The sequence below is a fragment of the Phasianus colchicus genome, chromosome 1 (assembly GCF_987193195.1).
Source record: "Phasianus colchicus chromosome 1, bPhaCol1.hap1.1, whole genome shotgun sequence".
NCBI classification, from domain to species: domain Eukaryota; kingdom Metazoa; phylum Chordata; class Aves; order Galliformes; family Phasianidae; genus Phasianus; species Phasianus colchicus.
The window spans coordinates 68139535-68163697 of NC_143436.1; the positions used below are offsets into that span (position 1 = coordinate 68139535).

The window sequence follows — 24163 nt, forward strand, 5'->3', positions numbered from 1 at the left end:
TTATAGTGTCAAGGTACAAATGTGCCGTTACCATGACTCTTTCTTCTTATCCTCATTTCCTCTGCGCATTCCTCCTAATATGATAACTCTTTGGCAATTTCATCTCACTGCTGTCTGGTATGTGAACAGCATCTACCACAGCATTGCTATGGCTAGTACGTGCTACCCATTACATCTTAAAAGATTGAACTGCTTGAGGCAGAGTCTGCAAAGTAGGGAACAGCAAACAACTAAGATTTTCATTTAACACACAGCAAGGGAATTTAAACCTGCTGATGAGGCAACGTTTCCAATGGTAGCACAGTGAAATATGGATTGCCTTAAAAGGCTATGGATCTATAATCACTGAGAAGCTTAGAGAATAGATTAGCCTCGACAGTTTTAGAATTAGTTGGTAAACTGATCTTGCCCTGGGACAGAGTGATGAACGGAACGGTTTCTGAGCATCTTTATCTGGCTCTGTTTTTTTATGATTCTGTGAAGTTTCAAAGCTGACTCTGGATTTTAACACCATACATCCAGAATGGGGTAAACTTTGCATCCAAGTTCTATATTCACCTTGTAAAACCTGTTCTCTGAGTAAAATTATCTGCCATCAGTTGACATATAAGAAGCCTAAAATGTCATGTGAACACACTCTTCAGCACTGCTTTTCAGAATAGACCCTAAATTCTCTCAGCACTTGTATTTTCATTTTCAGTTCTGAAGGGAAGAGAGACTCTTTCACAGAAGCAAGGCATACAATTACAGAGATCATTAGTAGCTGGCGTAAAACTTAACTACTCTGTTGCCCGCTCAGCACAGTAATGTCTGCAAGCATGATTCCTGTGCTACTGCATCATTTCTGGAGCTGCTTTTCTTCTTTTCTCTAGACTTTACAAGAAGAACTGTACTAAAAACTGCTTGAGTTACAGTGCAAGATGTAGAAAAGCTTGTCTGCTAGGGATTGTGTAAATTGCCTCACACAGAGCCTTTGTTGAGATCTGCAGTGTGACCAATGCTGTGTCCAGGAATTACTGTTTTCAGAGGAGTATTGAAAAAAGGGAAGAAATTTCAAAAGGTAAAGTAAATGAATGAATTCATTGATAAGTTAAATTGAAGATATTGTATGAGGCAAGGGATGTTTGTAAGTATCAGGAAAGAAGAGAAATAAACAAATATTTGAAAGGTGCAAACATGACAAAAAGAAGTATTAATTGTGAAGTTTGGTGACCCATAGAATAGTACATTTTTTTCATGGATGGAAATGTCTGGGGCAAACAATGGGAAGAAGAGTCCAGCTGAAAAAGTTTTCTTCAGTTTGCAAGCTGGAAAAGAGATCTGACCACCTAAGTAAATGCATTTACAATGTAAGTTAGCAGAAGCATATACTATCAAACACGTCACACAGAGCATGCCTTTCTGCAGTGACAGAAGCACCAGAGGCCAAGGAGTCCTCTGACCTTTACTTCCATCCCCATGAACTTGGCAAAAAGGATTCTTGTCTCTGTCAAGAAGTTACCTAAAGGGCTACCAACTATAGTAAGCGTTACGCATGTAGTCTTGTGCTCTTGGCAGAGCAGTACGTTTGTCATACAGTCTCACCCATGGAACTGGGCAAGAAACATAAACACTATAATTGAGCAGCTGGATGCCAACATTTTGCTGTAAACTGTGGATGAAACAGTGGAGGTTACACTGAGTGATAAATGGGTAATCAGGAGGCAGAGATGGAAGCAGTCTGCTCTGCATTCTTGAGAAAGTGCCCAAACTGTACAAGCACCATCCATAAAATGTGCTGTCTCTTTCCTTACCCGTGGATACCAGGAGGGGTGGAGAGGGGTTTATGTATTTGTATACTTGTATTTATATACAAAGTATTTAACTTATGTAGAGAAAAATGTTAAACACTGAATGGAAAACCTCAGGGATTGCTTTCAAGAGAAGCCAGATCTTAGGATCTCTGCTGTATTAGCACTTGTAAAACTTCTAAAATGTTGTTCCTCAGTACTTTCTCACAGCTCTTGAATACATGGCATGCTAACTCCTGTATAGTGTGTTGATGTGACTATTAGGAGAGTGCATACTAATTAAGACCCTATTAGTGAAACACTTTTATCTGTACCCCTGTTTTTGACTCCATCTTTCTCAGTGTAGATTACATGGTCAGTAGGCAAGGACTGTTTGCCCTGTGCTTGCTCAGTGCCTACTCTGCTAGCTGCACACTGCATGGGTGTCATCACCACCTGGAGGAACCTCTTGAGAACAGGCCACTTGTTCCTGACAAGGTATGAAGGTGTGAGTGCTGTTTTAATGTGGGAGGCCTCCTCTTCAAATTGGGAAGTTAAATAGCTTCCTGTACACATAATAAATTGCTCAAAGATAAAAGAAATAAGAGACAAGGCCCTCAGCTGGACTGGCTTGCTCTTGGAGGTGTTACCTCTGTGTTAGAATTGGCTTTACTCCTAGAAAAAAGCATCTAGTCACAGAGCTCACCCACCTGTTAATTAAACCAGAACCGATTGCACCAACACCTGGTATCTGGCAATATTACTGAATGGCAGTGCTTACGTCTTGTTTTGGTTAACATTTTCCCACAAAACAGAGGAATGTCAGTGGATTTCCACATTTGGAGTTTAATCACAAAGTGACATCAATTTTAGTTTTCTCCAGGTGTGCCAAAGTAGCCTGTGGTAGACAGGGAGGTGCCATTTCTCCAGGAGCTTGTAGAAGCCTGGTGGTGTGCATGGTTAGAATTTATATGACAAGCAGTAATGTTCTCTCAAAAGCATTGTATTAACTGATTCTTGTTATTTGTGAAACGTATACCTAATGATCCACAGTGTTAAAAAGCAAATCTTGATTGAGAATATAAAGTTAAAAAGAGAAGTGAGCTAGCAGTCTTTATAGCAAAACTTGTTTTCTCACGGAACCAATTTTCAGATCAGATGGTAACACAGAGACTCTATAACCTGTACGTTTCACCTCAGTCCCATGCATTTCACCTTCTGAATTCCATTAGAAACTGATAAGAGCTATGAGTTTTTGTATGATTTTTGCATTCTTTTTCAGTTTCTGTACAGGAAAAACTAGGTGAGATCTGCTGCCTGAAAGTTTACAGCACTAGGGGAAAATAAGAAAACTGTTAATTGAAGTGAGAAACATCACGGGTACCTCAGATCTGAGGGAAGCAATAAACTGTATTGTAATTCTCCCTTTAGAAATTGGAGTATTAGGGCAGTGAAACTAAGTGTGTTGTAAATCTGAGTAGCACACCTAGCAGGTACAAAAGAAAACAAATAAGATGGCAAGAAAGTTGCAAGCTGACATTTTATTTGCACCTCAATGCAACTTGTTGCCCCATTGGCCTGACAGCTGAGTGGCAGGCAGCAGCAGGTGTACCTTGTTAAGCTGATTTTCCAGGAAGTGAACCCTCTCTGCCTGTTTCACTACCAAGGTTCCTTCATTTAAGGCCTAGTCAGGGGAACAGCTAAAACAGGTTTAGTTAGTGAGTGCTATTCTTATCTGAGAGGAAGTAGAGGCATTCTTCTATGTCCTATTCTGGTGTTGTGAGTATAAGTCTTATGCTAAGTTTTATCAAGGAAATGTAGGTAATGCTTAAATAATTGTTAAGAGATTAGTATTCTTTTATGATTAGTTACTTGTATCTGAAGGCATTTGTACACTTAGACTGTAATTAAGTCTGACTGCAATGTGTTTGTTTTTTCATTTAAAGTATGTTGTGTATCACTAATATAGGGAACTGCATTACTTTTAGCATTTGCTTTTAGGACTAAATTCTGTAAGTCAACCACAATGATAATTGAAAATGGACTTGATTTTTTTTTTTTCTTTAAAAAGCATGCTGAGTATATTATTATTGTTATTTCTTGTAAAGTATTGCTCAGACCAAGGATGTGGTCAATACTGTAGATGTTGCTACTGAATGAATTAATAGTAGGAAAAAAAAAATACAACTTTAAGCAGTGAAGATCTGTAAAATGAAGCAGTTAGTATGCACGTAGCTTGCAGTAGATGAAATAACACTGAGTATTTGCTGGCAGTCTGGATCCATAAATACTTGCATGTGATTTTCCTCTTTACACTACAGGATTGTACAAGCAGTATCTCTTATATTAATTGCTAATGAAGCATGTTACTGTATTAGAGAAAAACATATATTTGATAAAAGAAATAGTACAGAATTGTTTAAACCAATTTTTCTGTATCTAAAGGGAAAATAGGGAGTTAACTTCCTAGGGAAGCTGATGTTAATTTCTTTTGTTTTGTGGTCCTCAGTCTGAGTAAAAAGATGCAATGGGATGAACTTAAGATCTACAAATACCTAAAGCTGTAGGACGTATCTTGAGTAAATAGCTGGATGGTTGCTGTTAAACATAAGTCTTGATCCTATGGGATCAAGAGGAAGCATATGTTACATATATGATTAGAAATAATAACAAGGAAAGTTATGTGGATTTCTATTGATGTTTTGTTGGTATAATAAAGTGCTCTATGTTAAATACATACATATATATATCTAACTTCAAATAAACTGGGCTGAGGGGCAAAGATGCTTACTGCTTCCTTCAAGAAGATAGGCAACTGTTAGATTGGGGGGGGGGAGTTTTAGTTTATATATATTTTTTACTATTATTATTTCTTACCCTCCCCCTACCCTTTGGCACGGTTACAGAATCACAGAATGGTTTGGGTTGGAATAGACCTTTAAGATCATCTAGTTCCAACCTCTTTATTATAGGGAGGGACACCTCCCTCTAGACCAAGTTGCTCACAACCTTATCCAGCTTGGCCTTGGTTACTGTATTTAAGAATGAGTAGGAAGATTTCAAAATGTATTTCTTCCTGTGTTTCCCATCTCTTCCAAAACTGCAGCACTTCTAGATCCCTGGAGAGCCAGATATTGTAGTTGAAGGCTGCTGTCATGGCTGGTATGAGGACCAAGGATTTTCACATCCCTTGATACCAAAGCTTTGAGCTCTCTGCTCAGTGAACAGGATGGCACTAAGAATGTGTGCCCGTTGTTCTGACTATTGCATCTTGTCCTTGTTCTTTTCAGACACTTTGCCAGAGTGGGAATTGATAATGTCTTCAGAACGTGGTGCTAACAAACGGCATCACAACCCAGTGGACAGTATATGCAGAAAGATCAAATCAATCCAAATGATGGATCAAGTCTCTAACCCTGCTTTGCAAATACCGAAATTTCAGTCTCGCAACTTTGATAGTCCACAGTGCAATGTCAAAAAAAATCTAGAAGAAATACTGAAGAAAAGAACTTTCAGAAGTCGTAATAGTACCAGTCCGCCCTTCTTCAGTCCCAGCAGTGACAGTGTTTTCTCTGCAGACTTGCAGTTGCTGTCACCTTGTTCCAGACGTATCTCAGACTGCAGCTCTGCAGATAGTACATACTCTGTCATTAAAAGGGAAGAGAAGACCAGCAACCCATGGTTGCCAGTATGTTCCATGGACAGCTGTTCTCCACCTTACTTCACATCCAGAGAGGAGAATGCCCAAAACCAGCGGTGTGCTTTAGCAAGCATTGAATCTGAAGATGTGCACCGCGAACAGAAGTACGTGACATCCAGTCCACATTTACTGTTGTTTGCATCTGACAGAAAGTTGGAAAGTTCTGCAATCCAGCCCCCTGTGCCAAAGAGATCATCTCTGAGTGAAAGAGGTAAAAGTTCTGGAAACAAAAGCTTCCGAATATATACATTTAACACTTAAACAGATTAATTTCTTTACTCTTTAAATGGATAACAATATGTTTTAGGATAAGTCTAACCTAGTAAGTCTGTTTAAAAAGCTGAGCAAAATCTCTCTTTTTTTTTTCTTTTTTTTTCCCTGAGAAATGTGAATCTCAGTGTAAAACATGAGTAAAAAATACTTCTTCAGACTTCTTGATTCCTTGTTGAGGAGAGAGGGCTGTAGCTATCTGCGTAGTCCTCCTTTAATATAAAAAGATCAAAGTATACATATGGATTTTTTATTTTTACTATTGAAGTTTTTGGCTTGTTTTCTTAACCTGACCAAGATATGGGAAGATTGGAAGGGAAGAAATAGAGACCTGGCTTCATAACGTGTTCTATCTTACATAATATTTGCCTCAAGTGAAGGAAAAGCTAGAGTTCCCAAACATGCATGTATAGAAGTAGATGTGTAGGCTGGTTCACAAATTCAAATCCTCAGCTATCATCAGTTCCTGCTGTTATTTAACAGTAAAAGTTGTTTGGTTTTTTGGTCACCTGAAAAAATGCATGTTGTTCAAGCTGTGGTATGCTGTGCAGGCTTATGCTATTGCAGAAACAGTGCTGCAATTAGAGAGTATCATGCACGGAAAATTACTATGAGCAAATAAAGATGGATAATGATAAACTTATTCTTCACAGGACAGAAGCAGTTATGGGGCTGCAAAACTGATGACATGTATGATGTGAGCTTGATTTGTGAAGAAGACTTACTGACCACCATATTCCATGCGTGTGACATTAAACATACAGGTTTGTCAGTGCCTTTTGTTGCTGTTTTTCAGCTTTCAGTGAATAAATTTTCAAAACTATGATCATGTTATAGGTTGGGGCATGGCAGTCTGTGATATGTTTAGAAAGAATAGTTGCCTTAGTGAGGTGGCTGTATATGTGGCACATCATATAATCATATCTCTTTTATATGATGCATCCCTTCCCTTCTCCCCTTGTTTCTCCTTCTCCCCAGGTAATTTGTGCTGCTCTGTGCAGAGCAAGTAGAGGAGCAAGCATTTCTTCCAATCGGCCATATTGGAAATGACTGCTTATTTCTTATAGAGTTTTCCCCATTAGAAAAGAACTCTGGGAAGCTTCAGAGCAGGAAGTTATTTTTCCAAGTTCTGTCTCAAACATGACTAACATTGTTAGGCAAAAGAGTCCAGCAGAATAAGATGATGTCAGTCACAGGTTTTGCTCAATTTGATGAGTGGCCCAAATGCAGTAACACACCAAATAAGGCACATTTGTTCTTCTTAAACTGAATTCCACAAAACTAGTAACCTAGCTTTCATGCTTCTTCATTAGGGGAAGAAGGAAAAAGGGGAGGGGTTGGGGGGGGTGAGGGGGGAATGAACAAAACACTTCATTTGAGCTGTAGTGATTGATTGCTAATCTACAGCTCTAGAGGGCAATTTTGTGTTCACTACTGCAGATCAGTAGGAGGCCCTCTTGCAGCTTTTTTTCATTAGCCTACTAGTCTTCACAATCTGGTACATGGTCCCGCGTATCTATTTCAGGAAAAGTAGCAGTTTCCAAGATAGTTGATTATTTGAGACACACAACAAGTCGAGGACTAGAAGACAGTGGTCTTGAAGAGCTGTGCAACATGCTTGACCCAGATCAGAAAGATGTCTCTGTGGACCTTGAAACATATCATGCCATCATGAAAGAGTGGATTGAAGACTGTAAGAGGAGGTGGTGAGAGCTTCTTCTCAATTTATCTCAAATCTTTTGTGAAAATGGGAGAGTAGGAAGCTTTCTGTGACTTGTATTTCCTGTACTTTGGAATGTGTTTGTGAGATCCAGACATGACCATGAGGTGGTGCTTAGCTGAAATCTTTAAGTATTACAAATTGGTAAGCAAGATCAACAAGCTCCTCTTTCATACTCCTGGATGTGACTCTGGATGCTTCTGTATTTCAGGGATGATAGTGCTACTGAGGAACCAATAGCAAGCATAGAAGACCTGGAGTTTAAAGTACATAGAAACACCTTTGAAGGTGCAGATCGCTTTATTCTGATATTATTCAGAAAAGCACTGTTTTTTTTATTGATAACCAAAAACGAATCTTTTTCAGTAAAAAAGACACCTCTTTGGATGAATGTTACATCAGGAAGCTTGGAGGCATTTGGGGGTGATGTGTCTAAAGGAGACATGTAAGTCTGTTAAAGCAATTCTTCTGCAGAATTTAGTACTCTTATCTTTGGATTACTTAAGAGAAATTCCTAGAACCACTGAAGCTGATGGTTTCAGAAGACTATTTTGGTGGAAATTCTGATGCTCTTCATAGTGCCACATTCTTCCTCACAGCTTCTACTCTAAGTGAAAAACAGTAGTAATTTTCCCTACTGGTATCTTAATCCTTCTGTGTCTGTCTGCCTTGTTATTTCCTGTGGTCAGAGTTTTTCTGAGAGGGAAAATCATGGCTTTTATTTTTCCTCTTTGAACTCTCTCCGTCTTTCCTGATTTATTTATTTTTTCCAAATTCTTAGGTGCATGATAATAGAAGCTGTTATCTCCTGAAAATCCTGATCATTAGTTTTGTTTAGGTTGTTTCTTAATAATCATGACTCAAATTTAGATTAAGTTGATACTGAAGTACTTAACACTGGAATTTTTAAAGATCACTTTTCACACTTCCTGTAGTCACAAATCTTCAGATCTACTTTCTGACACTTCTCTCATTTTTAGGACCTCAGAAAGGTGATCCTTGTTCAAGTTTCAGTTGAAAGTGTAGTTGCAAGGTGGTTTTGGAGAAGTGAAAGGACTCAGAACTTGAGAAGTTAGAAGTATTAGCTAGAGCCTAAGAGTGGGTAAAAGTAAAGGCTGAAGTAAAGTAAAAGGTAAAAATAAAGGCTGAAGGTGCTGTCCTGCAGCCATACGGATATGACAGTCATGTGGTGGCATACTTTCACTGTAGGGAGTAAAAAACACTTCTTAAAGACAAAATGTTTGCCTAGTGCTAGTGTCTGTGGAGTTTTAGAACTTACCTAAACATGATTTGATACTTAGGATTTTGACTGTAAATGGCTGTTCACTGCAACCATGGAAAGTCCTTTATGAGCTGTCATCTTGCCCCTCTAATTGCTGCTACTCAGCTTTAGGATTTAAAAAAAAAAAAAGTCTAAGTCAGTCACTTTCCTTGACTTTTTTTTTTCCTCTGGTTTTGGTACTGAAACAGGGAGACATCTGACTTGATAACCTGTGTCGCAGACCTCCAGTACAACAACCTGAAGCTTCAGGAAGAGAACAGCAAGCTGAAGCTTACCCTGGAAGCTGTGGATGAGACCAACAACAAGTTGTTGGCAGATAATGAGAATTTACGCCAACAAATAAAAAGGTGGGAGACCCTGTTCTACCATCTGTTCTACTGTGTAATGTGATGTGGGTGGATCTATGTTTTACCAAGTAGTCCAGCTTTGCTTTGTGCTTGCGGCCTCACTAGTGCTTCATGCCAGCAACTTTCTTGGCTTGATATTGTGTTTGTGAGGTTTAACCCTCTTGCCTGATTGTTCTGCTCTGTACTTCCTGGTTCTTATTACAACAGTTACTCATTTTTTAGCCTGGTTCTTGCAGGCTGACTTGCATCTAGGCAAATTTTTAGGGTAAATAAAAATGGAGGTGACTGGGTGAAAGTCTTAATATTACCAAGAGAAGAATTATGCCCTGTAAAATTTGCAGTTCTATGCTCCGTTTTGGGGGAATCTATTCATTTTGCTTTCTGCCAAGCAGGGAGGGAATAACTGTGCGAGAGCTATTCTGCTAGTTCCCTGAGGAACTAAAGTATGTTGTCTCACTAGCAAGTATTGCTGCAGCCAGGGGAACCATCGATGCCATGAATATAGGGCTGTTCTTACAGTGAGTTCATAATGTTCATCTTAGCCAATTAATTCAAATGTGATGTAGTTGTGTCAACTGCCAAAACATTCCCAGCATCTTCTGAGGATACTAAGGCAGCAGGCCTGCAGCACTGCCGGTGTGGGACATGTGCCCTCATGTCAGACTGTGTGCTTTGTGATGCTGCACAGCCCAGGGCTAGGCAGAAAAAGGGCCTTGCCACACTGACTAAATGTATATAGGGTTAGGGTATCAAGCTGAGAAAATAACATGATGCAAGGCTTATCCTTGAAAACTGAATTGGAATGGCTTTCTTAACTGCTAATGAAGTGTTAAAGATTTTTTTTTTGCTCAAGTTAATCTGGTATTTGACTACAGTAAGCTAGATTGGTAGGTGGATGCAAACAAAAGCATATTGTCTTCAGTGTTATGCCTGCTTGGGCTCTCATCCCATATTGCAAGTGTGGAAGAGATGTGGTAAAGTGGATAATGAATCTGTGAGCCTTTATTTAACAAAGCAAAGCCCATAACTTTTGTTAAGTATCTGTGTCAAAGAATAAGTCCCCAGCAGCTTCTAAAAATACAATGTTCTTAGTATGTCGGCCCTATCTAATGACCAAGTGTAACTCGCTGTAGTTTTATTGGATTTATTTCCCTCCAAACAGCATCCAGCATTCTGTGCTGAAAGCCAAATCACTGGAGGAAGAACTAGAAGAAGCAAAGAACAACCTGAACCTTTTGGAAGAGAAGGGGCAGAAAATACTTTGTCAGAATAAACAGCTGGTAGGTGCTTTTACTTCTCAGGTTATGTTGCACAATTTCTTATGCCATCTGTAGCACTGCCATGACCACTCAGACCATAAAAGCTCAGTAATATGGCTTTCCCTATGTCAGTAGGTACTGAGGCATTTAAATATGTTCAAAATGTAGTTTCAGTATTAGGAAAGCACTGTGAAGTTATTGTATGGAGCCAACATAAACTGTGGTAAAGATTTAAAAGGGTCAGCCTACCGTGGAAGTTGACATTGAGAGCCGTTTTTAATGATAACCATGCTGCCATCATTAAGCTCCATCTAATTTAACGTTGGCAGTGTTCTGCCAGAAGTTTAGGTGTTGCACATTACTTTTTTTTTTTTTTAAAGAACCATCAGGGCAGGAGGCTCTGTTCAGATGCACACACAAAGGAGCTGTTTTTTCAAAGTCATCAGTGGGCTCCTGGAATTATCAACGTGAGCTGGTAGCAATAGCAAGGGCCTGATGAACATCTGTCTATTCTGACCTGACAGCCAGAAGCCAGACAACACTTGTGCATCTCTCATATGACACAAGAAGCCCATGTTAAGGCATCCAAATTGCACACTAGATGTCTGAGTGGTAAAGCCCATGTGATTGTAAGATATGTAAAGCAGCACAGTAGAGATGTTGATGCTGCAGCAGCTTTAGTAGGTGTTGTTAGATGCCAGAGCACAGTCTGGCTGAAGAAAATATTTCTGTATTGCTGCTGTGCCCAATATTCAGTGACATCTGTCTTGTTGCATGGGGGTAGCTGTAAAATTCCACAGCTGTGTGCTGCTGATGGGGCACAGTATTTAGATGGGCATTTACATGAAAGCAAAAAAAAAAGCTCTTCCATCCATTCTGCTCCACTGTGCGTGCATTTTTTTCTATTTTCTGGTTTGGTTTATACAGTCTCCTCCTTGTGAGGAGAGAGAGTGGGAGGGAGAAATATGAGAAGTTCTGTAGTTCTGCTTACAAGACTCTTAGTTATTGTCTCCTGAACTGTGGAGGCACTGAGTAGGACACTACTGTTTTTCTTCCTCTGAAATGGAGGCAGTGATGGAGAAATATAATGTGTTTTCAGACTTGTCTGAACTCAAACATGAGCATAACTAACCTTGCTCTCTCTGACCTCAAATCCCTTCTTCCTATCATCTAGTGATCTAAGTTTTGTTCTGATTTGAACTGTTGGAGTCACACTCTGAGTTTAGCTAGTGTAGAAGCTGCATAAGTTTAAGCACTCTCTGTTCTCTCTGAGACAAAGGAATGCAAAGAAAGAGCTTTGTACTGGGCCTCATATGTTTATGCTCTGATGCTTTTGCTTAGTTTGGCTTCGCATTTTGAACTTGATGTACTAAAAATGACTGCTTTTTTTTTTTATTAATCAGGAAAAAGAAAATCAATCTCTTCTCATCAAAATAGCTTCTCTTCAAGAAGAGGTAAAATAAATAATGACCTTGCAAGTACATGTTCTTGTCTAGTTAAAAGCTCATTACTAATAAATTTTTTATGAGACTTTGAAGCCTGATATGCTAATTGGATTGTCAAGATATCTTATGTTTAACAAGAATGACTTGCTGTAATACTCCTTATCTTGAAACTGTACTATGCTTCAGACTTTCCACTGGCTGGGCAAGCAAGATAGGAAGCATGAGGGGATGGGATCAAAGCAGCTTTTGACTCTTTCTCAAATTCAAAGTTTCAGAAACAAACTTCCAACTAAGCTTAGTTTGTACAGCTATGAATACACTAACTCTATATCGAAACAACCTCCAATTAACACTTTTTGATTGATATTCACTTATGTAACCCTCCTGTAAGATCCAAGGGAGGAGTTCTTTATGGAGATGTAGTTCTAAAGAAATATGATGGCTGGGGATTCCACTCCCAGATCAGTCCTTGGCCAGTAATGGATCTGCAGGAGGCTAGTGGAGCTCTCTATAGGGTTGGTTTGTTGGCTTTTTTTTGTGCTCCTTTTTAGAGGGGAGTTATTAATTCTTACTTATTTAAGTAAATATTCTATAAAGAGGTCTTTATCAGATGATAAAATTTTAATACTTGCTTACAAACTGTGCTTTTATGGTATTATATGGTGAGATTATAAAACGGATCATAAAAAGTAATTTAAAAATATGGTCTTGAGTATCTGTCATCATGCCAAAACATAGAATCATAGAATCACCAAGGTTGGAAAAGACCCACAGGATCACCCAGTCCAACCATCCACCGATCATCAATAGTTCTCACTAAGTATATAAGTGTGTATACACTCCACTTAGTATACTGTACACTATACTTATTATACTATATACTTATATGCTATATAGTAGTCATTGTCCACTGCATGCTTGCCATGTTGAAATTTAGTCTTTCTCAAATACTAGTATATCTCAATAGCCATTGATTAACAGCGTGTTTCTGTTCTTACACTTGTGGTGAGCCTGAAAAGCTTGCTGATGTCTTCTGGCGTTTTGTCTTTCAGTTCAAACAGTGTTTTGGAGAAACTGGAAAATAGAAACTATTCCAGTAGGGCAAGCTTAACTCACATAGATGAGAAATAGACTGCGTTGAGCTGAATTGGAGATGCTGGTGTCACAAAGTTAATTTCACCCTTAAAATTTTGCTTTCTGGCTAAAAGCTTGTTTACAGTAAATACATGCCTTAAGATAGGGGCTGTTACCCTAAAAATTTGTATTTTTTTGCCTTTAACTTACAGGACTTGCTTAAGAAAAAAAAAAAAAGAGCAAAAAATTACAGTGCAATTCCTATTGTCCAACATGTTTGCAGCATCAGTCCCTTATTTTGAAAGGTGTAGAAACATGAGAGGAAGTAGGAGAATAAAGTTTGTATGTGCATAAATGCTGTTACTGCTTTAGAGTAGGCAGTATCTTGGGGGTGGAGGTGTTGTTATTCCTAGTTTCTTCAAAGAGAAGCTGTCAATCTGTTCAGCTGTGCCTAAACATTCTCTATTTTGTTCAGAACATTAGGAATAGCATGGACACTGATGGACTTCAAAAGAAGATCTTGGATCTCTCCAAAAATGCAGCAGAGCTTCAAGTAAGAGTTTCAGGAGACATGAGAAGTTAGACTATGGTTTACTCAGGTCTAGCTTTGTTCTCTGAAAGGTAGACAACCCTGCACCTGTGTGTATTAAAGAAATGCAGCGTGATCCTAATTTGGCCAGTTTGACAGCTTTGACAAAGGAAATTGCTGTCTAGAGGCTAAAAACTGGGCAATATAGGCAAACCACATTTTTATTTCATCCCTCAAAGTTAAACTTTCAGAAAACCCTTTCCTTGCTGTTTGAGGAGGTGCATTAGGAAGTTGCACTTCAGCTAATGTTGATGACCCTACTGGGCACAGACAGGCAAGAAAAGCAAAGGGTTCACTGAGACCTTAGAATGCTTTTAATTGGGTGCAAGATTTGAACTTTGAGATATATCATACCAGGTAAGAATGGAATTGTGTTATAGTTCATGCTGATGACTTTGGTCTCTGCCTCTTCAGATGCAGGTACATATCTATGAGAGCACGGTGATCAATAAAGAGGCAAGCTTAATCCAGGTTAGTTGCTTTTGTTTTATTGATGCCCTGAAAATAGAGATGGGATGCTTTACGAAAAGGCAAGGCTGTGGTCTTTGCTGTAGTGCTTTGATTTCTAACGTTCTCACATGACAGAACCTGATCCTATAAATGTCTTCAAAGTAGGCGAGATCTGCTTTAGAACCTGATAGTGAGTCAGCATAACTAAAGGTTGCTGGAATTTGCTGTTCCTTATTAACAACAAAAAAAAATCTGAATCTTTTAAAACAAACTTCCAAACTTCAGAAAAAAAGTGTAAAGACTTCTGAAGGCTACTTCCTTCACTAGACAGTAAAAGAATGTACCTGCAAATGATCTTTCTTCATCATCTAATTAGCTCTAAATGGCTGAATTTTGTGTCAAAGTAAAAATAGTGATCCAGAACTCAGTGGGAAAGAAAATCTGTTTCCTCCATATTGAGATCTATACGCTTCAGGAAAGCCTAGGTAACAACTTTTGTGATGGTTTTTGTACTTGCATTTTGTACTTAAATACAAAAACACAAGACCACATGCAGGTTTTGGCATAGTGAATTGTGCAGAGTGCTTTCTGGGCTAATGAAGTTTCCATTTAGCTGAAGATGCTTTAAATCAGCTGATGAAATACTTGACTATCATTTCACCACAAAAATGAGTATGGTTTGAATTCAAATAGTGACAAGACAGGATCAGACTGATCCAGCTGATAACTTTATAGCTGACAATAGCAAGGTGGTGTTCTCATCCTCACCTCTGCTCCTAGAAGCAGCTTACTAGCTTCTACTTTTCCCTGTTTGAACAGTTTTAAACTTCTGCAGTCAATGTATTCTTGTTTTCAATGTTTATTTAGTCTGTTGTCAAGAAGGGAATACTAAATTCTGAATACTAGAGTGTGTGTTTCTGTAGGTCAGGGTGATTGGTTTGTATCAACTTGAGGAAATTGGTGTGGAAATCTTGAAACCAGCAAATAGTTGGCTTTAGGATCAGTGGGACAAGGGTTTACCTCAAAGGTATTTTTATTAAAAAGCAAAACAACAACAGAAAAAACAAAGCTCTGTGTCCAAAGAGAAATAGTTTCATCAGTTTGAATAAATAGTTTCAGTTCACTGAAAACGAGTATTTTTGAAAAGGAAGAGAAGGTAGAAGTCATTAAAGAGGTGAGAGGACACAGCTCTTTACTTCAAGTTCCTATTTTCTCCAGGAAATGTTTCAGTTGTCTCTGCAGCACATAATGCAACCATAGCCCAGTGCATAATGCTAAGAAAGCTGTTAATTTTACCAAGTCAGTCTTGTTGTGAGGGTTGATATGTTCTCTGTCAGGCCTTCCACTAGGCACTGTTTAATTTATAAAGCCCCATGCTCTATGCCTTTAATCATGAAAGCTAATGAGAATAAACCTCTTGGAGAACATACAAGTAAATTTAAGGAGAAGTTGGTTTAAAAAAAAACAAAAAAACCCACACTTGTGCCATGCATGATATGGGCCAGATTTTTAACTAGAAGTAGAATGCTGATACAGTAACTAGGTAACTGATGAACTAAAACATAGCACCTGGAAAGCATTTTCCTATGCCCTTAATTCTAGGACTTCAGAAAAAGATCTTCCAAGTGCTTCCTATTTGCCAGTAGGTGAGGCATTCTTCTGCAGCTTGCAGCTGTGATGTAATATTGAGTATGCTTTATAACTAAAACAATACTACAAAATAAATAGCTACAGCTATAGGTCAGTATGCTAGTTATCAGGTTGTATGTTTTAAAGCTTTTCTCCACATTCTTTGCAGAAGGAGCAGGACATCAAGGAACTGAAATTAACCATTGTGGAGTGTACCTCGATTATAGAGGTATGGGAATAAGCTCAGTTATTGTCTAGTTGGGGGGGAATGTGTGTATCCTATGCTGCCTCTGCATGCCAGGATAATTCTCTAACTAGGTCTGATAAATATATTTTAGACTTTGCGGGCAGAAAAGAGTAAGCTACTGGAGGACATGCGGCACATGCAGCAAGAGTTGATCTCGTGAGTATTGAGAGCAAGTCCCAGAAAAAATAGTTCATTAAAAATCAAAAAGGGCTGATTCTTATTTTTATTTTCTCCTTTTTCTTTTAGAAATGGTTTGAGCTTCCCGTTGATGAGCAAAGTTAATGGCAATATTCCTGAAGAGATGAATTCATTGGACTGTGAACTGGAGCTTGCTCAGTCTTCTGAGGTGTGAATCAGATCCTATTGAATCTTATCCCAGTTGTCTTGCATCAGTAAATTAAAAACAAAGCTCGTTCTCTGCAGATTGTTAGATAATCCTGGAGTTAGGATTCATTAGTCCTAGCACATATTCATAGAATGTGAGGGTTAGAGTGCTGTTTTAAGTATGTCAGAGAAAGCCCAGATAAAAGCTTAGCAAACACTTGCAGATGTGTATCTGAAAGAGCTATGGTCACTTATTTAGCTGGCAGAAGAAGAGACTGATAAGAGATGAGTCATCAAACATTTAACAGGCAAATGAAGAAAGTAAATACTGCCTACACTGGACACAAACAATGACTTTTGCATTGTGGGAGGACAGATGTTTCTTGAAATCTAGTGTAGAGGAAAAAAAAAAGACTAAGCACCAAAGTAAACAGCTGGGAAGGTTGTAGTCTTCATTTAACTTAGAAAGATGATGAGCCATCTATTTGCAGGTAGCATTCCTTTATCTCTCAATGGGAACAGTGTTCCTCACATCTGGAAGTCCTGTCCAGCTGTTTTCTCTGAAGTCTTCTGATAGTAACTCAGAAAAGAGTGTGAGAAGCATTCTTCTGATGAGCCAGGCACAAGCTGATGAATCTTAGTGGTGCAGCTGTGTCTGGGTTGGAGGTGTGGTGTTGCCTGTGTCCTCTGCAGTTAATTTCTGTGAACAGCACTTTGGTCATACACACTGGAAGTTCAATCTCTGATTCTTGTAGCTTTTCAGTACTCTAGTGGAGAACTGCTGCACCAGCAGTCTACTCGTATGTTGTGGTTTTGGTTTCAGCTATTCTGTGCCCACTTCCCTAAAAGCATTCCATGGAGTCCTATCCTTTCTTGCAGTGTCATCTCTTCAGATGCAAGTTATTCAGCAGTGCTGATAAAATCACTGCAACAAGACAATTGTTACTTTTTAATTATTTCCCTGTAAGTCTTCACTATAACTTTGCTACTTGTTCTTGTGTTTGCTGCATTTTCCAAGAGGTAGGTAGCATTTGAGGGAGAAGATCCTGTGAAGGACTGAAAGTGCAGGCCCAGGAGTGAGAGGTATATTTGGCTGGACACCTCTGATTCAAAAGTAATGTACTGTTACCTATTGCAACTCTGCACAGCTGCAGCAAATTGTTGTGTTTACCTCTCAAATACTGAATGAGATACAACTCTACCTAATGACCTGTAAAAGAAGTAGGAGTTCTTGCTTTTACTTCACTTGGTAAAACCTACTCTGAATAAGGGGAAAACAAGTATTGACTTCTTGCCTACTTCTGACTTGAAACTTATATTGGATCATTCAGGAGCTTGGCTTGCTTGCCTTTTTCTTTCACTAAATCTCCAGGACATAATGTGTTTGAAAAGCTTTTGCAGGCTTCAAGTTTCAGTAGCTCTGACCTTCTGGTAAATACAATGCTAGGATACTTCAGAGAAATCTAAATGTCACTGATGCTGGTCTGTAATAAGGATGTCAAAATAAGCTAGCTGGCTCTTCTGTGTCTTCAAAGATTACCAAGACTGAATGGATGTCCCTGGATGAAACGCTGGACCGTGAAGTACTGTTCTTACTTCAGGGACCTGAATATGCAGGAGAAAAGTTTAAGGCTGTCATGCAAAACCTGGTCAGTGGTCTAGCTTATGTGAGTAAGGTTGTGGTCTGTTGTCAGTCTTTTACTTACAATCCATTCAAACATTATTAATCAGCTCATATTCGGTCTTCTTACAAAAAGTAAATGCAGTTTATTTGGATGTGGAGTTGGGCACTTCTAACAATATTATTTGGCATCTACTATTCCACTGCTTATTAATTGGGTAATTATGGGTAGCGTTAAACTAGCAGTTGAATTTTTTTACTTTATTTTCAGCAAGAAGAAGCTTCTGCAGCAGAGGAGCTTGTCAAGACTTCTTTAGAATGGGTAGAAGATCCTGATGTAAACATGCAGCAGGCCTGGGAGAGAAGACTTGTGGTAAGTAACATTTTTCTAATGCTGTTTTCTGTCAGACTTGTCTAAAGTTTTCTGTACAGTCCCAGTATATCTTACTGTTGTATCCTATATATGTTATGTTATTAAAGATCATGGCAATCCATTTATGGGTCTGATAGAGCTGTATAGGGAAAAGTATATTTTGTTCTAACTCCTAGGGAGCGGGGGGAGAGGGAAGGAACAACTTCTTACTCAACTGCTGGGCTTTTCCTGACTTGTCTTGTATGACACATCTCTTTGGTAACGCAATGCTTGAAGGAAACGGTAGATGAAGCAAGTAGGTTTGAAGTCAGATGACAACACAGTGTAGTGTGAGCTATGAAGCTTTTCTGTCCTTTGTTTGAAACTTGTATGTTTCTAAACACCAGTCTTCTCTTTTTGCTCTATTTGTCTACAAGGCAGATGGTTCCTCCACCAGGAAGAGGAGGAAGGCTGGCTTTTTAACCAGATTCTCTTTTAAAAAGCAAAATGTTCAGCTATTACTGGATGTGCATCAGAGAAGGTTGCTACAGAAATATAAAACTTAATCATAAAATCATGGCATAGTATGGGTTGGAAGGAACCTTAAAGCACAATCAGTTTCTGCCACAGATAGGGCTGCCATTCACTGGCTCGGGTTGCCCAGGGCCCCAGCCAGCCTGGCCTTGAATGTCTCCAGGGATGGGGCATAATGTATACTTACTATTACTCTCATTTTCTCTTAAGACTTGAGGGTATAGAATCTAAGTAACTGTGGCAAGAAGAACTTCTCCCTTTGTTAGCATCAGTCTGCAGGTACTGCTCAACCCTCTTGCTCTTGTTCTCTCCCTGACTTCTCCCCCAGTTTTCCACATAACAGCAGTTTCTCAGATGGCCATCTTTCTGGATATAGGCTTTTTCTCTCTGAACTCTGTTACATGCTAATCCATTGTACTGCATATTAATACTATATATAATCTTTTTATTTCTTAAGTAGATACAAAACCTCTATTCAGCCTACTTGGGTAATAACAGGTGACACCACAAAACATACTGTTTTAAGCTGTTACCTTTTAAGCAGAAAGATACTCCTTTTTCTTTCCTCTAGTGTTGCAAAATATTATAGCTGCCTTCCTCCATCCTTCCTGGGCAGAAGGAAACAATTATTGGAGTTACCCAGCCTTCCTGCACTGCTATAGGTTTTTGGTCTTGAAAAACTTCCTCCTTCAATATTTCTCAGCTGAAAGATGCATGTTGATTTACCTTTCATGACATGATTGTATTCTCATTAAACATGTACAGCTGAGAACTTTTGTTATGAGTGTTGACCTATTCTGGCTCTCAGAGGGTTATACAATTAGAAGCTAGGGTGGCAGAGGTTCAAGAAAGAGTAGGATGCTTTAAAAGTAGAAGGTCTTCCTTCCTCAAGGTTCTGGAAGCATGAAATGACTTCATGTCAAGCAAACTGTCTTCACCTAGAATGCAGTGGATGTGTGGGAAATATGGTACAGGGAGCTGAACAATAGAAGATGCATGAAGAAAAAGTATTCTTTTCAGTCTTACAGGAAGCTTTTGTAGAAAAATCGGTGAGATCTTTGGAAACTGGGAGCATCCACTGTCACTTCAAGCTTAAACACTTTTACCCCCGTCTTCTGTGAAATACATTATGTGCATGCTTTGCTGGGATGTTTTAAATTGTTATATACAAGTAAATTTCAAATATATCTGTGTGTGTATGTGTATTTAAGCATATATACATGGTGACAGTAAAAACATCTTTTGCCTCTTTCCCACTGGAAGATAGGGCAGCATAACAGTCTTGATATAAGTCTCTGCCACTTATGTGTCAAGCTATGGTATTTCTAACAGCAAGTGCTGCCTGCTTTGGCTGAGGAACTTATCTTCAGGATGTGGGCACTTGCTCATGGCCATGTCCCATGTCGCTCCAGTAAACCTATCTAATGAAAATGCTCAGGCTTTTTTAGTCTTTGGCGTGGTACATTTGTGCTGCTTTTCTTTTGTTTGAAGCTTGTGAACAATATTAAACTCTAATGTGGCTTGCATCTGTGGGATCAGTTTTTTTCCCTTTGAACCAATGTAACCAAATATGGCTCCCACGTTAAGCATTCTTTAAAGTCAGAAGCCTCCATTTTTTCAGTAACAGATGAACAATGTCAGAGGAAAAGGACTGAGTTCTTCTTTCTTGGTATCTCTGCTCTTCATCTAAAAACATGGCAACTCAATCTCAAACTTTCACAGGTTCTCAAGCAGGAGTTAGGAGAGAAAAGACACCTTTGGATCCAAAAACTCAATCTCTTGGAAAAACACAAAGAATCTCTAGATAAGGATTTTATTCGAATGGCAAGCAACCTGAGGCGAACCAAAACAGAGCAACTTCACCTAAGGAAAGAGCTCTCTGCCAGGTACCCCTTAAAAATAGATGCATTTCTTTTAAGTGCATTAAAGTTTACTGAATTCTGAAGGCATCTCTATTTTCCTTGTGCAGAACTCTTGGATTTTGGGTTTTTGTAGAATGGATGTGGTTTTAGTGTAACATTACAGCATGTGGGAGTTCAGGTTTGTGTATGAAGTAACTTATGATCTCAAATTCTTATTTGAAAATATGAGGGAAGACCACAAGCTGAGCAGTTAGAAGGGGATAAGTGGGGGGAGAGCACTGCCTACCTAGCAGGTGCAACCATTAAATAAACTGCTGCTTGCATGTGAATCAAGACCTGTGAAATACATCTCTCTGGCTGTTACTGCTTTTGGTATAAGTGAAGCTGTACTCTTGAGAAAACAAGACAGTGAGGTACCTCACTAAATATGAAAATACAGCTTTAAATCTGAGGTTTTTAGCCTGTAGTTCCTGCTGGGAGATTTAATATAACAAATATGGCAGCAAGAGACAGCAAACTGAAACCTTTTTGTCTTCCCTCTCATATCTTCTCGGACTTTTATGAAATTAGCTAGCCAAGTTGGGATTTCTTTCTAATTTTCTTTCCAGGAAAAATTGATCTGAGTTTTGTCCTAAACTTATTTATAGTGTCAGTCTTCCACCATCCTGTGCTAAACCTTAAATTTTTACATGCTTGCCATTCCCTAGGTTCAGGATGCGAGCAGCTTGCTAGCAGGGCTTTGCATCCCTGTGAGCTGATGCAGAGCAGTCACACTGCTCTCTCATTTCACTTAGATGCAACTCACATTGTTAATGTAGGCTTCCCACCTGCTCTTCCTTCAATCAAGAAGGAGCTGACAAAAATACCAATTTCTTTAAAAAAATACTGCTTTCATAGAGCTGCCTCTCTGCATCGCCATTCTTTGTGGTGGCTGCAACAAGAAATAATGTGTAGAAGAGACAAAAAATAAGCGAGTAAAGTGTTTGTGCAGATAAAAGAAGAGGCTTTTTGAAAGTGGTTAACTTTAGCACCTGTTCAGTGGTATGGCATCTGCTCACTGTCAAGTGAAATGCCTTCTGGAGTACTGGGAGATCAACCAGAGGAAGCTGTTACCTGCAGGCACAGCTCCAGGGTGTTTTTGCTAGAATGACTGACTCAATATTGATTATTCTATGAACTTAGACCAAGCTTTCACAATTTGATCAAATAAGATTTTTAACTTTGAGATACCTCTGAATAATCTACAACTTTCACTATGACGCCCAGTTGGCAGAGGTTGGCACAGCCCTTTTACTGCTTAGTTAGAAACCAGGGAAAATCTTTGTTCTCTTCTTACTTCCAGAGCTACTATAGGGGGGGAAAAAAAACACCTGTCTGCTTAGTAGGTTTAAATTGTTCTTTCTAAACAGCCTCTGGTGCTCGGTACTGGAGAGCTGTGAGATGTAATGGCTGAATATGGTTCTTAATGCGTGTCTCAACGACTAGCATGTGTCATCTCCCAGGCATGCCTGCTCTAAAATGTCAGTAACGGATTGTGGTTTGTGCTCTCGCACCCTGCAGGCAACGTGAGATAGAAACTGTCAAACAGTTGCAAGAAGAAGCTGCTGGCCAGGCAGAAGCTCTTGGTTTAGAGCTGCAAAAAGCTACAAAGCAGCTTGAGGATATCAGCAAACAGGTAAGGGACAGTCTAGTTTCCTCTTCGCCGAAAAGATGCAGGCAGATGCAAAACACTGCATGCAGTGCATTGCTGCTCTCGGGAAAGGAAGTCCTGCATTCGGAATGGAGTGCCTTATTGCGAAAGTGGAACCAGTAAAGGAAGTAAAATGTGAGGGGGTGGTGACAACAGTTTGCTGATGAAAGAGGCAGCATTGCATATTTGTGGTGGCTTTAAAAAAAAAAAAAAAGCCAAAAATAGCTTCCATACACAGTCCACCCCAACTGTAAAAATGCAGAAGTTCAGAGGGAGCTTTATCACTTCCTGAGAGAAAGCAGATGCAGTTTGGTTTCATCTACATGAACTGTGGAGGCTTCTTGTATTAGGCAGGCTGTTTTTCTTATTTTCCCTTTCTTTTTTTCCTTAAATATTGTTTTGTGCTAAGAGAGAGGACCAAGCTGAAGCCTTTCACTCTGCCTGCGAGGAAGCCGCATCCCTGAAATGCCAGTTAAAGGAAGCCATTTCTGAGCAGCAAAAGCTCAAGGATGTGAATGCAGCTCTAACAAGCACTTGCCAGTTGCTTCAGGAAAAGGTGGAAGAGCAGAAAAGTGAGTAACTATTGGCAATGTGACAGCATTCACCTTTGCATGGGCAAATACTTTATGGATAAGTTATGGCAAAAGGGAATAATACTGACCTGCAGGTCACCTCTGGTAAAATGCTCTGTGGAAGTGAGCTGTGTGGGATTCCTGTAAGTGGTGGCTGGGCTGTACTGGAGCTATGGACTCCTAACACTACCTATGAGGAAGGCTTAGTAATTCCATGGGAGCTTCACCTTTACTGAAGGTGCTGTTCATATATCTGCATAGCCCTAACAGTCATCCATTTGTCTTAAGCTTCCTGTGTCAAGGAGGCTTGGGTTTTATACTCTGTGTTCTGCTTGATGTCTAGACTTACTCTGTGTACACAAATAACTGTGTGTTATCTTTGTTAGAAAGCAATCATGTCACTTAACTGTACATGTGCAACTTCTGCTATGGAACCACGCAAACTTATTTCTACATCTTGCTTGCTAATGTCCCCACTTTACAAAGTTGGTTGAATAAGTTTTTGGTTTAATTCCAGTGTACATGGTTTTTCCTGTCCAAATACACAAATAGCTTTTGCTGCCAGGTAAAGCCAATTTAAGCCCACTGAATATCTGGCCTCAGGCATGCATTTTGAAGTGCAGTTTACACTGTGATTTGTGTGAGGCAATAAGCTGAAGGCACATGAGTGTGAAACTAGTTTTTCTTGTAGAAAAATTACACTGTGCTCTATGCCTTAGCCCTAAGGTACAGTTCTTATACATCCCCAGCTGTGCACGTTGACTTATGGACAATACCAAAACATCAGTCACATGTGCATGCTTTCATGTTTGCTGCTTTCTTCAGGCTATACAGTGTTTTGTAACCAAAGGGTGTAACAGTGGAAATAAAACTGAAAGATGATGCTAAATAGATGAAGTGTTTCTGCAAGTCAAGCTAGCATGAATCAAGAGTGAGAACTCCAGATACTATAAAGGAGGCTGATGCCACTGATCTAAAATAAATAAAGAAACAAGATCTAAAGTTTTCTGCCTTGAAAATGGCTTAGGCTATAAATGACACCAGGTAGTTTGTAGGGGTCTTTCTAAAGATGAATAGAAATAAATTGGTAGCTCTATAGGAAAGTTGGAATTTGTTATAAAGAACAGGACAAACAGGGTTGGGGTCAGGACAAGGACAGTGTTTTATATTGGCTTCTGCAAAAAGCCTGGTGGGTAGTGCCCCTTCTGACAAAAGGCCTGGATCGCTTGTTTGTTTTCTTTTTCTTCCTGTCTCTCACTCCATTTCCCCACTTCCTCATCCTGCATGATGAGATAAGAGACCAGAAAACCTGATAGATGAGGAAGCTTGCTACTAAACCCGTGTCAGCTGGCACAACTCCTGTGTTTCAAATGTGGAATGATGACTTGAAGCTAACTGCTAAAGCCATCATTCAGTGAAAAAGCGGT

The 24163-nt window shown here is 39.3% G+C and overlaps 1 protein-coding gene across 3 annotated transcripts in view; it reads left to right on the forward strand.

Annotated features, from left to right (window-relative positions):
* The window catches only part of IRAG2 (inositol 1,4,5-triphosphate receptor associated 2), a 51734-nt gene that overhangs the window by 9728 nt on the left and 17843 nt on the right, over nucleotides 1–24163 (forward strand). Inside the window, exons 1-19 of one of the 3 annotated variants that reach the window (XM_031597155.2) lie at nucleotides 3455–3548; nucleotides 5060–5680; nucleotides 6393–6503; nucleotides 7265–7445; nucleotides 7671–7747; nucleotides 7826–7904; nucleotides 8930–9088; nucleotides 10251–10368; nucleotides 11751–11801; nucleotides 13342–13419; nucleotides 13870–13926; nucleotides 15704–15763; nucleotides 15873–15937; nucleotides 16028–16127; nucleotides 17641–17754; nucleotides 17998–18099; nucleotides 20335–20498; nucleotides 22035–22149; nucleotides 22574–22736. In XM_031597155.2, the coding sequence (XP_031453015.2) occupies nucleotides 5086–5680; nucleotides 6393–6503; nucleotides 7265–7445; nucleotides 7671–7747; nucleotides 7826–7904; nucleotides 8930–9088; nucleotides 10251–10368; nucleotides 11751–11801; nucleotides 13342–13419; nucleotides 13870–13926; nucleotides 15704–15763; nucleotides 15873–15937; nucleotides 16028–16127; nucleotides 17641–17754; nucleotides 17998–18099; nucleotides 20335–20498; nucleotides 22035–22149; nucleotides 22574–22736 (2389 nt within the window). In that variant the 5' untranslated portion in view covers nucleotides 3455–3548; nucleotides 5060–5085. Of the gene's footprint in view, nucleotides 1–3454; nucleotides 3549–5059; nucleotides 5681–6392; nucleotides 6504–7264; nucleotides 7446–7670; nucleotides 7748–7825; nucleotides 7905–8929; nucleotides 9089–10250; nucleotides 10369–11750; nucleotides 11802–13341; nucleotides 13420–13869; nucleotides 13927–15703; nucleotides 15764–15872; nucleotides 15938–16027; nucleotides 16128–17640; nucleotides 17755–17997; nucleotides 18100–20334; nucleotides 20499–22034; nucleotides 22150–22573; nucleotides 22737–24163 lie in introns of those variants that run through there. The other 2 variants (XM_031597157.2, XM_031597158.2) reach the window with 2 other exon arrangements.